The sequence below is a fragment of the Hetaerina americana genome, unplaced genomic scaffold, assembly GCF_022747635.1.
Source record: "Hetaerina americana unplaced genomic scaffold, ioHetAmer1.1.p SCAF_2, whole genome shotgun sequence".
Classification (NCBI taxonomy): Eukaryota; Metazoa; Arthropoda; class Insecta; order Odonata; family Calopterygidae; genus Hetaerina; species Hetaerina americana.
In genome coordinates this window covers 22,488,895-22,503,163 of record NW_027286763.1, presented here as the reverse complement: position 1 = coordinate 22,503,163, position 14,269 = coordinate 22,488,895, and the positions used below count along the sequence as shown (strand labels likewise).

The following is a 14,269-nucleotide window of genomic DNA, read 5'->3' as shown; positions in this document are numbered from 1 at the left end:
GCGAAGTTTGCCGGGTCAGCTAGTATTTATATAGTCTCCACGTTCATGTTCAATCACAGGCAAGGAGAAAAGTGGCATCTGAGGAGAATGTCCCTTAGCTGTCATTGTCTGAGACAGAGGCATCTACATTGTCTTAGCACACTTTCCTAAAACGCTTCTGTGACCATGGTCACAGAAGTGTTTTGGGAAATCATCAACTATAGAAATTTTGGTGTTTCATTTTGTCTTCAAGATGGAAAAATTCCACCAAGTAAGGGCTAAAACAGTTACATATGTTACCTGGAGGTGAAAGGCAGCAATAGGCTGGCCACAGGTGGCATGCTTGTATGTGCAACAAGTGATCATGTGGGGTAGAAATGCATTGCACTGGTATACAGCATAAAAAACTTGCCATACACTTGAATGAGAACTTCACTGTCAGGTAGCGTTTGGCTATGGTGTTTTAGGAGGGGTTATGATATCTACCATAAAGGTGAATCACAAGTGCTGATAGTGGTGCCATTGAACCACTTATGGAGAATTTGCACAAACTGATGTGTGAATATGATTTACAGTTATCTCATATATCATCAGACTGGTTCTGTAATAAATATTTTTGAAAGAAAATGGGAAAACCTAGCGAAGAGATTTCAAGGTTCGTGGACATAATATTGGTGAAGTAAGGGTGTCTATGTGCTAATGCTGATCTTAGCCAAGAGTTGAAGCATGCTGCCATAGGATAGTGTGGACCACCTCAAACTGTGAGGAGGATAATAAATGCCCTCTTTCTGTATTATAAAAATTTGACAAAATCGTAGTTTATCAGGTATTATCACATGAACTGGTTCCATAATCATTCCAGTTAAAAAATGCCAAATAGGTGTTCTGGGAATGGCTGCAAAGAACTGCAGTGCTCTTTTGTTAGTACCAGAGATGTATGAAAATCCCTAATTATTCCCTTCCATTGGAATGGCCTATCATGAAAATGCAAATAAACACTCTCATGGTGATATTCATTTGTCAATAACTGATTAACACTATTAATAGCATTTATCCATAAAGCTTCACTCAAATCTAATGGAGTTGAAGTACCACTAACCAAATTGCGTTGCAACATCAAACAGCATCAACTATGGTTTCATAAATATTTATCGACCCCAATATATTATCATGCATGTATATTTTTCACATGCCATGTAGGGCTTAGTACTGGGTGATCTCTACCATCACCTACTAAACCGACCTTCGGGTTGATTACTCTGTTTATGGTATATATATATAAATGTAGTTAGACACCAGTTGACCTGTCGTTTATTCTAGAGAAAAGCAGAAACAGGGTGTTTGGTCATTACAGCCAGAAATTACTAAAGAAAAGTACTATTACTTAAGTATTAATTTTCGGAAGTTAAGCTATCATTTATTTAAATAAAGGCTTGATTGATTAGCTGTATTAATAATGGAACTAGATTAAATTAATGGAAAAATATAATTGAGTATGTACTACCATTTTGTTCCAAGGTATTTATGTATTGCTACTCAATTATTGAAGAAAAACATTGACATATTTTATATGTTGATGTTTATTTTGTATTTAAATGGGATCTTGTAACAATTGGGGGCTCTAATGCAGTATGTGGATCGTTAGCAGTCGTCAGGTATAAATGGTGTTCAATGTTAGAGGGAGAAATGTTCCATGGGGTAGTGTCCCTCAAAAATCTGGGTTTTACATAATCCAGAGAACCCCCAGCCTCATATGGTCTTCTTAGTTGGTAAATACCTTATATTTACGTCAAATATGTCAAATGCGGGTAAAGTAGAACCTAATTTTAACCATAAAACCAGGGATTTTTTAGCTTCAGCTTGGTGTGTATCCTGAAGGAAGAGTTTCACAAACTCTTAAATAGCTCGGAGGTTTAATTTCATTGGGGGCATATTGGTCGCCAGTTATTAGAAAATAAATCAAAATGTTCAATTTTGGCAAAGTATTTTTTTGAGGAAGATACCTCCAGTGTTATGCTGTGAAACCTTTATACTTTGTCTAATGAGGCATTTTGTCCTTATTTAGGTATGATAACCTAAGGAAGGAAGTGAAGATTGCTTTGGTGGGAAAATACACGAAACTGGAAGACTCCTATGCTTCTGTGGCCAAGGCACTGCAGCATGCAGCCATTGCTGCCGGACACAAACTGAATTTGAAGGTTGAAATGCTAAAAAAGTTCACAGTCATTTTAGTTTTGCAACGTAGAAGTATTTGGTGCCTAAGGAATTCTTTCTCTTTTCAGTATATAGAAGCATCTGATTTGGAGAAGGATACAAAACTCTCTGACCCAGTAGCTTACCACGAAGCATGGCAGCAACTCTGCAAGTGCGAGTAAGTATATCTAATTTTAATTTATCAAGCCCTGGATTAGGTTTCTATTTCTTCTTGCTTGAGGAAAATTGTTGGGAGGTATCAGATGTAACAGTAATGCTCATTAATGGTTTAGTATGTAAGGTGAACACTTAGTTGGAATGCACACATTTTTGTAGGGAACAATTACTATTCATTTCCACATCTTAATTTCTGACTGCCAGATTACATTGTGATGCCCTAGATGTGATAATTACAAGTTGAAACTTGGTAGTGGTGGCAATAACAAACACTCAAGCCCTAAGTGGAGGAAAGATTACTCTGGAGGGAATCAAACCTGCAACCTTTAGGTTAGCAGGTCAGGACATCATCTCACCATGACCACAGTGTGGTAACATAATTTAATTAATATTGCTTATTTTTTATTTGTCATTACTCTTTTTTTTCAGTGGTGTCATTGTTCCAGGAGGGTTTGGCAAGAGGGGGATTGAGGGGAAAATAGAAGCATGTGACTGGTGTCGGAAAACCATGAAACCCATGTTGGGCATTTGCCTCGGTCTTCAAGCAGCTGTGATAGAATTTTCAAGGTAAACTTCCAGAATTGGATCTGGAGAAGTATGAATTTTATTTTTTGCTGGACTTGGATTTTCGTAGAGAAATTCCTTCATCATGGATGATTAAAATTACTGTGCGACTCCCCAAAAAAGGTTGGAGGAGGAGGTGGTTGAATGAGGGGAAGTTGAATAAATGGCATGGGGTGATTTCTATTTGTAACCTACCTCTAATTGCCCTTCTCATCATCTAATGTCATCATCTTGTTAACTTTTTACAAATTGTTGCAAATTGTCTATTAGCCATACAATGTACTGAATTATCTCTGAAACTGCCAAACTTCTAAAAAATTGTAATATTTTTCCACGTTAAAATGTATGTAACTTAGCATATTTTGACAAGAAATTCAGTTCAGTAATACATGCTTTGACACCTTGGCAACATCTTCAGGTACTGATGTCATCTATGCACATGTGCGTCAAAACTGACAGTACTGAAATACATAAAATTATTGTGAAAATATACAAATGTAACTTATACAGTGGCACCAATATTCCATAAATGCAGATATGTATTTTTAAGGAAATAATATTCTGAGGAGTCTGAATATACTACCTTGATCAAAAATTTCCCGGAATTTATTCAGAAAATTAAAAATACAAGTTTATTCATCTAAATCTATATTGTCCCCTTCAAAGTAATCCCCATCGACTGCAACACACTTATGCCAGCGCTTGATCCAATCCTCGAAACATTTTTTATATTCGGTTTTCGGTATGTCCATCAGTGCTTCCTGCGATTTTTCCATTACTTCCTCTCGGCTGCTAAAACGCGTTCCCCGTAATGGTTTTTTAACTCGATTGAACAGAAAGAAGTCACAGGGAGCCAAATCAGGTGAATTCGGTGGCTGTTGGATGGTATTTGTTGCATTTTTCGTCAAAAAATTACGAATAATGATAGCACTGTGCGACGGTGCGTTATCATGGTGCAAAATCCACGAGTTTTCTGCCCACATTTCTGGTCTCTTTCGGCGAATTGCTTCACGCAAACGTCTCATAACGCCCAAATAATACTCTTTGTTTACTGTCTGGCCTTCTGGCAAAAATTCATGATGCACTACACCGTTGTAATCCATGAAAACCGTCAGCATTGCCTTCTTTTTTGACTGAAAACGACGTGGTTTTTTTGGTCTCGGCTCATTTGGTGAACGCCATTCACTTGCCTGATGTCTGGATTGCGTGTCGTACTCATAAACCCACGTCTCGTCTCCAGTAATGATCCTTTTGATGAATGTGGGATCGGATTCAGCCTCGCAAATCATGTCTTTTGCGACGTCAACACGGTCTCTTTTTTGCATGAAATTGAGGTCTTTTGGCACCAACTTTGCTGCTACACGACGGAAACCCAAATCATTAACCACAATGTCTTGGGCGGATCCATAGGCAATGTTCAAGTCCTCCGCTATTTCTCTGATGGTTAATTTGCGGTTATTGACCAACATTTCTTTTACTTTATCAATTTTTTCACCGACTTTCGATGTCGATGGTCTACCACTGCGTTCATCATCTTCGATTGACTCACGACCACTTCTGAACCGCTCGTGCCACTGGTAAACGACCGTTTTTTTTAGAGAATCGTTGCCGAAACACTTTTCCAACATTTCCAACGTCCGTGCGCCACTAAATCCGTTTTTTACGCAAAATTTAATACAAGTTCGTTGTTGCACATTTAAATCCATTTCTGAAATTGTAAAAAATCGCCAACACACACAGAGATAGATGTACTCTTGGCTACGTAACTTTTGCAAATGTCAAGTTATGACACTAAGATTTAAAGGGAATATCAACAACAGATGTACCAATTTAACAAAAAAAACAGAACTCAAATCGGAACGATGGGAGCGCCACACGGTGGTTATTCCGGGAACTTTTTGATCAAGGTAGTATATACTTTCAACAGATTTCTGAAATGTAGGCATCCATGCAAACTCTTAACATCCAATGGAACATGCAAAATCGAAACTCAATGGGGGAATTGTTTCTTAGAAGAGAATTTTGACATGAACGAAAAAGTTAGGCGTGCATTTCAGTCACACCAGGAAAAATGTAGGTAGAATTTGTGTTGGAAACATTCTGTACGTGAGAAGTAGCAGAGAGAGACTGCAGTTGAGAGACAGTCTGACCTAAATCAGCTCCTCAGTGGGAATAGCCAATGTCAGATAAAATAATCCTTTCTAAAATTTCTGATTTGTACAATCACCACTGTGACATGTGTTGGGATGGACCAGCTCTTTTATGTTATGTATTTTACTAAGCCAGGCAGTTCATTTTCAGAAATAATTATAAAACTGTTAATATCTGTTCTTTTATTGCTATAGTATGAATGACCAGGGCTGTTACTTAGGGTCCTTCTTATGAAAATGGCTCGCTATTATTTATTTAGGTTTATTAAAGGGTTTATTATCAAATAAAAAAGCTATAGCATATATTGCACATTTATACACTAATAGTGGTCATACAAGTTACAGTTATCATTCACTGGACCTTTGATGGACTAACATTCATAGCATTCATCAATAAGACTTTATATGTTTTTTTGATATTCTAGTGGCTAAGGTAGTTGTTGGATGGACGCAGTCTATACTAGGGTAAAATTGATATATTTATTTCCCTCTCCTAATGAAACACAACCCAACTTCAGGCACTAAAATGTGCCCCTTTTAAATTCCGCACTTTTTTTCTCCCTTCATTGCATTCAACATCCCTATTCCACTCCTGCTTCGTCCTCGCTTGCCAGCATTATCTTCTCTGCCTCAGCCTTCAACATTCCATCACCAATCAATATGCTCTGCATCCATCTTTCCATTCTCCTTATGATTTCTCCCAACAATCCCCTCTCCTCCTCTACCATGCCTAGCACCTCCTCCTTTGTTTTCCTTTCTGTCCACTTAACCTTCTCCACAACCACATTTCAATAGTCTCCAATCAATGCATAGCATCCTGTTTCAATCACCGTGATTCTGCAATGCATAAAACCAAACTATCTATCAACGAGAATTTCCTTAACATCGTTACTCAATGCCCCTTTCATCAATTCCCTCGCCTTTGTGAAAGCAATTCTTCTTCTTCCACCTGTACTATTTTGAGCATTTTGGTCCAAAACTCTTCTGAAATACGTTAACTCTTCCACCTGCTCAATATTAGAAGCTATTTTAAGCTATCTCTTCCTTGAAGACCAGATAACTTTGTTGTGTTTATATTTATTCTCATCTCATACCTTTTGCGCTGACTTCCCAATGTACTCAGCGATGCTTGCAACCCGTTGGCTGGCTGACAAACTAAAGCTAGGTCATCCGCGATCCTAACTGATTTCATGCATTCCCCGCTGATGTTCATTCCTATCTTCAGCTCTTCCCATACCTCTTTAATCATTTCCCCCACATATATATGTTGAACAGCACAGGTGATGAGGACACCCCTGAATTACACCTCTTCCTAATACTGCCCATGTGGACTCTCCATTCCCTACTCACACCTTAACAGTCTTGAGACTACAGGTTGCAGATTAGTCTCCTTTCCCTAAATTTTCTCCTATTTTCTGAATTACATTCATTAATTCTATGCAATTCCCATGATCAAATGTCTTTCTGAAATCTACAAAACAGATAAATACATCCTGATTGGATTCTATTTTCTTCTCTATCAGTGCCCTCATTACTACAATTGCATTATGTTTGCCTTTCCTGGACTCAATTTGATCATTGTCTAAGTAATCATCTGCCCTACTCGCCATCCTCTTAGTGATGATCCTGAGGACCTCTTTAGCTGTGTCCAAAATCAAACCTATTGCTCTGTAGCCCTCAAATATTGTTGCCTTTCCCTTTTTTGGGATAGAAACTGACCCTGATGTGATGATAACTTCTGTCCAAATTCCTCACTCATAAATTACACAACTTAGTTCAAGAACTTCCTCCCACCTTTTCATAAACCTATTTGTAATTCTACCGGAATGTTGTCTACCCCTTAGGTTTTATTTGATTTTAATTCCCTTAATGCCCTTTCTATCTCTGCATTGAGCAAGCCTGGACCTAAGCTATCCTCATTTACTTTGTATTCTCTTCCTATGTCCAATCTTGCTGGTCTAATGTGTTTACCAAATAGTTCATCTACATTCCTTCTCTCTTGGTTCTTTTCTGGTTCAACAAATAGTTTTCCTGTCATATCGTTGATTGTTTACACGGATTTTCCCATCTTACTTCCTGGTAGTATTTTTGACCCTCCTGTATGGTGAACCAAGATCACTCCTCCGTTGTAAACTTTCAATATCCTTGTACTGAATCTCCCTCCACACTTCTTTCGCTCTGTTTGTTTCACCCATCAGTTTTTTTATAAATCCTTCTACTTAATTCTGTTTTTAATTTTGCTGTATCTTAATTAAGTTTCAGGAGGTTAAAGATTTGACATGGGTAAGGCAATAAGTATTTGGGTACCCATAGGGGAATTGTTGCAAGATATATATTTTTGGTGGCTGTTAACATGTATGTGATTTTTATATCTCATGTTATTACTTTATCCTATTAACTCAAACAAATTTTCTAATGAGTAATTATTCTTCTTCTCCAATTGATGTTACTTTTTCATACTTTATTAAGCTTCATTTTTATCACAAGATTATGTACAGCCCATCACTCTTTGATAAATCTTGATTTGTGATGTTAAATGGAAAATATCCATGGTTCACATACATTGTCAACTTAGTCCGAAAGGTAACTCCTGTAAGTTAAATCATAGTCTGATACACCATTACTTTACTTTTTAGGCATATTTTAGAATTGGAGAATGCCAATTCAACAGAAATTGACCCTGAAACAAAGCACCCTGTTGTCGTGGACATGCCTGAACACAACCCGGGGAATATGGGTGGAACCATGAGGCTTGGGAAAAGGAGAACTGTTTTTCAACCAAACGCAAAATCCGTACTAAGTAAGTCTGCCTTCTTGGCCAAGATCTACTAGTTGTAATGAGCTATTAATACAGTTATTTACATAGAATGCATTAGCACTCAGTTACTCCTAAAGTTATGGCTGCATTTTTCCAGCCTCATATTTTCATGACAGAAAATTTAATATGAAAATCTTGAGTTCAAACAAGATTCCTTATCCAATAGTGTATTCAGATGGGTCAGATTCAAAAGGTTAGAATGACAAAGCTGCAAGAAAATATGATTGATTTGAAGCAATTTTATAACATGTTTTATTCAAATGATAAATACCTAGAACTATTATATTTTCATAGATGTGTTTTATACAATGCAACTTCCTAATATGAGCAAAATCTGTTCCGTGATCTTTCTCATAAAGCAATTCACTTGTTTAGTGAAGCAACTTTACACTTATAAATTAATGGAAAATACAAGAATGCATTCCAAAAGGGAAAAAAATAAATTATGTACAAGCTTTATTAAAAAAAAATTATGCTCACATCGACTCTGCTGCCTTTGGCTAAGAGCTTGCTGATTCATCATGCCTCACAATGCCGTGGATGATAGTTCTTCTTGTTAAATTGTCAAACCATGCAAGGCTGTCTTTAAAACTTGTTCGACCATTGATGATCCTACCATGTCATTAACGAGGTAGGCGAAAGTCACTTTCTCCTTCTCACAAATTATATTCTCATTAATGGTGTCGCATTGCAATCGCTTTTCGATTGTGCATATGAAGGCAACCTTTCAACATCGTTGAGAATATATATCCATTGCGTAGATACTCTTGTCATTCTATTTGAAGAATCTATCTCCTTAGTTTTGTCCGTGTTCTTGAAGAAAAGTCCAACCATTGATATCGACCAATTGTTGATGTGCGTCCTAGATGAGCCACACTCACACCTTGTTTCCGATTTTCAATGATTTTACTTTTGATTACTCCTGCTAAATTTTTATATTATGGCTTTATGGATTTTTCCTCAGGGGTCAATTTTAAAACTATTCACAAAATATTATTGAGCTTTGCTCAAAAAAATCACTAATAATATGTTTGAACATAAATTTGGAAAAATGTGTGATCACTAGCGATGCTAAGATGCTTGCAGAGCAAGTGCTGGAGACAAATTGCAGTAGCAGGTGTACAATGAATCCAGGAATTTCCCTCTCCTCATCACTTGTTGTGCAAAAAGTCACTCGGTAAGCAAGTGGTTATCGGGACCAATATTTTTGCTCCTTATGTAAATGACTTGCTGTGAGAGGTACTCATTGAACGAGGTTCCCCTGCATTTGTTTATTTCTTAAATATATTGCTTTACTTTTGTAAATTCTTTTAGTGATTTGTCAATAATTATTGAGTGGGTCATGAAAGGCCAATTGGATGGACTCAAATGAGTAGTTAAAGATTAACATTAACATTATCTATTATTACACATACTTTTTTACTTTCACAAAATTCAAAATTTTGACTGAAGACTTAGGCAAAACATATTATCAAGTCATTGTTGTATAATTTAAGTCCGCCTTTACTGAAAGTAATGGTTATATTTATAGTGATAACATGCAAGAAGAAATGACAGATACCTAAATTTAGTGTTTATTTTTCGCTTATAAATAGTTGTTTAGTAACATTCTAATAAATACATCTTATGTTCAGCTATTTTCAAATAGCATAATAATGCTTACTGTGTACACTTAGTAATTGATCATAGTTAACCATCGCTAATTTAATAAACTAACACGCATTTAATTAGGAGTCCAACCATGTGCTCTGTGTGACTCAGTAAGTGGTCACAAGAAGCAGTACTGCTGTACTCAGCTGAAATACGTGTTTACATTGCAAGTTTCAACAAATATGTTTGAACATAGTTGTTGTATTTCAATTAATATTTCAGCGATACATGTAAAATTATGAATGAGTATTGCTGTACTGTCAAATGTTCATCCAAGCACTGGACGTTTTTAGCTTGGCCTCCATGTACATAGACATTTGATGGTTATGGGTCTTGTGGCTGTAAAACTCAAGTAATAAGACATCAAAGAAGAATGTCAGCAAAAGAAAATGCAACTTTGAGCATTAAACAAATTGAGGTTTATTGAGAAATTGTATGTGAAAAATTCTTGTATTTGGAGTTAGCAATGACTTAACAAACTATCCGATCCACAGAAGAAGAAGATGAGAGTACATATACATGCTCTTAGGTCTGAATTAATTTTCCACAAATTATTACAGCCAAAACATTGCACTTCCATACCAATAACCTTTGCTGACGAACCCTTAGACTCACACTAAAAGGTTATAATTTCTCATTTTGAAATCAGAAATTTCAAGGAAGCCTATAACTAAGTATGTGGAAAATGCTTGGAAGTGTAGGTTTGGATTGGCTAGTCCTCCCTGATGCAAAGTTCTCACAGGTCTCCTATGTAAATATGGCCCCTGGTTCACCAATTACAATGATGGTGGCTACCAATTAATAATGTGTATTTTGAAGCCTTGAGAATGGTACAAACTTTAACCAGCTTTAAAAATCTGACCAGAGCAAAGATACATCTCGAAAGAGATTATGGAAATTCATAGACAACTTAGATTGCAGAAATAAGTATATAATTGTTAAAGACACGATTGCAAGTCATAATTAGAGGGGGGCACCAATATTCTCGATAAAAACCATCTTTTTGATTCATATGCATTGGGGCATGTTCTTCCATTCATCCTGAAGCAGACTGTTTTGTCTCATAGAATTTGTTAGTACATTGACACTGGCATCTTTTATTTCCCTGGGAACTATTCTAAGATTTATGTTGATGGTCTACAAGCAGGTATTGCCATTTCTGAAGCAATCCCACTAGCTATGTCAACTTGTCCCATTCCCAGACGTCTTTGGTCAACCATCATCTCCTTAAATTGTTGATTGGTATATCCCTATTGCAAACAGACCATGTGATTATTTGTTGACCCAAATTTCCCACCAATTGCTGATGCAGTCAGGGCTATTTCCATGATAAATAGCAAGTTTTAGGATGTAATGCTTTGTCAATTGCTTTGTATGAATATTTTTCTCACTTCGCTTTTGAAGGTATTGAATTATTAATGTTTCCTGTGTATGTTGAAAACCGAGTAAGTATAGATCATTCTCCTTGTCATTGTGTTTTTTACTCTTTATAATTCATAATACATTCTACAAACTCGTGTACAAATACATTGTATTAAAAGTTTTTCATTCAGACAAAATACCTTCTGAGTGATTGTAATACATATTCTTTAACTTAGCATTCACATTCTAAATGCATACGCAAACCAAAACGATTGCATTAATAGTCATAGTGGAAAATATCATTTATCATCAGCAGCATGATTAATTCACACAGTTTCCTGATAGCGGATGCAGATTTAGACAATAATTTAGTAATAATGACGTGTAGCGTCCAATTCAAAAAGATGTATATTCATAATAGATGCATGTTCAAGCATGAAGGGGTAGTCCACTGGGTAGATCCATGGATTACCAATCAGAGGGCGTAGGTTTGGTTTCCAGAGATGCCTCTATGGCACCCTCAGCCTTACCCAAGCTGTGTGATTTTTCCTACACCTAATCTCTCTGGGAAACCAGTGTGTCACAGGGAAAGGGACTGACCCCCTTATCACCCTGATATGTTAATTTCACATGCTGTTTAGCTTAGTGCCAGGTGAGCTCTACTCTCACCTATGAAATAAACCTGCAAGTTGATAAATGTGGTTGGTTTTCGGATATCTATTCAGCCTAAAAAATTTTAAAATCACCTATTAGTATATCTTTAATGGAGAAATTGTTTAGTTAGAAATTTGAAATTAATGCCTGCATTTTAACATCTGCTGACTTTGACAGCAATATTTTTTAATGAAGACTAATATCTATTACACTTTATGTGTTTGGATGAACTACCTGTACAATATGGAAGGTTATTTTTTAACTTGTTCAATTATCAAGAATTTTTTAAATTTCAACCATGGTAAGAAGATGAGTGCAGCCAGGCTGCCATCTTCTTTCAACCATTGAAAATTAATTTGAAATCCTAACTGGTAAGATGTCATTGTAAGTTGTCACAATGTGTCTTCCCCCTCTTGAGAAGGGCTTTTCCTTTTTTAGAGAAATATTTCCTCTGTCACTTAGTGCATTTATGGCATTACCTCTAGATCATAAGAAAGAGAGGAAAGAGATTCAACAAAGTAGTGGTATTAAAATGCTTCTTGTTGAAGAAGCGCATGGATGTGTCCGCTGGAGGTGTCAGACCCCACAAGCCTGTGCTTGTCGAGATTGAGGTGAACTAGTGGCATGCTTCATACCCTTCCCCACCATTAGGTCTTTCATCAGATTTATGCAACCCTCCTGATTCAAGAAAATGAATGCATCTGAAAGGCACTGCTAATGCACTCCACAAGCATACTACCTTGATCGAAAAGTTCCCGGAATAACCACCGTGTGGCGCTCCCATCATTCCGATTTGAGTTCTGTTTTTTTTGTTAAATTGGTACATCTGTTGTTGATATTCCCTTTAAATCTTAGTGTCATAACTTGACATTTGCAAAAGTTACGGTCGGTTTTCGGTATGTCCATCAGTGCTTCCTGCGATTTTTCCATTACTTCCTCTCGGTTGCTAAAACGCGTTCCCCGTAATGGTTTTTTAACTCGATTGAACAGAAAGAAGTCACAGGGAGCCAAATCAGGTGAATTCGGTGGCTGTTGGATGGTATTTGTTGCATTTTTCGTCAAAAAATTACGAATAATGATAGCACTGTGCGACGGTGCGTTATCATGGTGCAAAATCCACGAGTTTTCTGCCCACATTTCTGGTCTCTTTCGGCGAATTGCTTCACGCAAACGTCTCATAACGCCCAAATAATACTCTTTGTTTACTGTCTGGCCTTCTGGCAAAAATTCATGATGCACTACACCGTTGTAATCCATGAAAACCGTCAGCATTGCCTTCTTTTTTGACTGAAAACGACGTGGTTTTTTTGGTCTCGGCTCATTTGGTGAACGCCATTCACTTGCCTGATGTCTGGATTGCGTGTCGTACTCATAAACCCACGTCTCGTCTCCAGTAATGATCCTTTTGATGAATGTGGGATCGGATTCAGCCTCGCAAATCATGTCTTTTGCGACGTCAACACGGTCTCTTTTTTGCATGAAATTGAGGTCTTTTGGCACCAACTTTGCTGCTACACGACGGAAACCCAAATCATTAACCACAATGTCTTGGGCGGATCCATAGGCAATGTTCAAGTCCTCCGCTATTTCTCTGATGGTTAATTTGCGGTTATTGACCAACATTTCTTTTACTTTATCAATTTTTTCACCGACTTTCGATGTCGATGGTCTGCTACTGCGTTCATCATCTTCGATTGACTCACGACCACTTCTGAACCACTCGTGCCACTGGTAAACGACCGTTTTTTTTAGAGAATCGTTGCCGAAACACTTTTCCAGCATTTCCAACGTCCGTGCGCCACTAAATCCGTTTTTTACGCAAAATTTAATACAAGTTCGTTGTTGCACATTTAAATCCATTTCTGAAATTGTAAAAAATCGCCAACACACACAGAGATAGATGTACTCTTGGCTACGTAACTTTTGCAAATGTCAAGTTATGACACTAAGATTTAAAGGGAATATCAACAACAGATGTACCAATTTAACAAAAAAAACAGAACTCAAATCGGAACGATGGGAGCGCCACACGGTGGTTATTCCGGGAACTTTTTGTTCAAGGTAGTATTTTCCACTTATGGCATGTAGTAGCAATGCGTATGACTAAAGCAACAGAATTTCTGATTTTAAAAATGCTGTGTGGAAATTTATATTTTGTGAAAAATATTCTTACCCTGCGCACAAACTGCTTACTGTTACTACCACTACTTAAAAACTGCTACTTAAGCACAAATCCAGCTGGAATGTAAGTTGTAGTTCACTAATCTTTGTGGCATGGAATATTTTGTAAATCAGTCCATTGGTGACATTTCTATTAGTTTTTGTCTCCGAGGTCAGCATTTTATAATTAAGTACTTTCATGTGCACCTAAATTGTAATTTAGAACAGCTTTTATGTGTGCTGAGTACATTGCAGTATCACTTTAGCATTGGTTGTGTGATCTTTTACTTTTGAAACATCCAAAGTCTCTTTGGGTGTCAAAGTATTTAAACTTGATTTCTTGGCTGTTATAAAGGTTGTTCATCTTTATATAAAGGCAGGTTTAAAAGTCAGAGAGATGCATGTTTAAGTTATCAGTTAGTTATCATCTCTTGAAGGAACACACACACCAAGTTTCGGTCAGATTGGTCACTCTGGTGTTTAGTGTTCATTTGAATCTAGCTGATCATGTAATTTGCAAAGAATGGATGAACAAGGATTTCATGTTTTGGTCAAACATAAT

At 37.0% G+C, this 14,269-nt stretch overlaps 1 protein-coding gene across 3 annotated transcripts in view; it reads left to right on the top strand.

Moving 5' to 3' along the window:
- Ctps (CTP synthase) overlaps nucleotides 1–14,269 on the top strand; it is a 48,860-nt gene that overhangs the window by 23,421 nt on the left and 11,170 nt on the right. For all 3 annotated transcript variants that reach the window (XM_071585256.1, XM_071585257.1, XM_071585255.1), the window contains 4 exons: nucleotides 2,045–2,177; nucleotides 2,262–2,350; nucleotides 2,779–2,916; nucleotides 7,700–7,863. In XM_071585256.1, coding sequence (XP_071441357.1) covers nucleotides 2,045–2,177; nucleotides 2,262–2,350; nucleotides 2,779–2,916; nucleotides 7,700–7,863 — 524 coding nt within the window. The remainder of the gene's footprint in view (nucleotides 1–2,044; nucleotides 2,178–2,261; nucleotides 2,351–2,778; nucleotides 2,917–7,699; nucleotides 7,864–14,269) is intronic.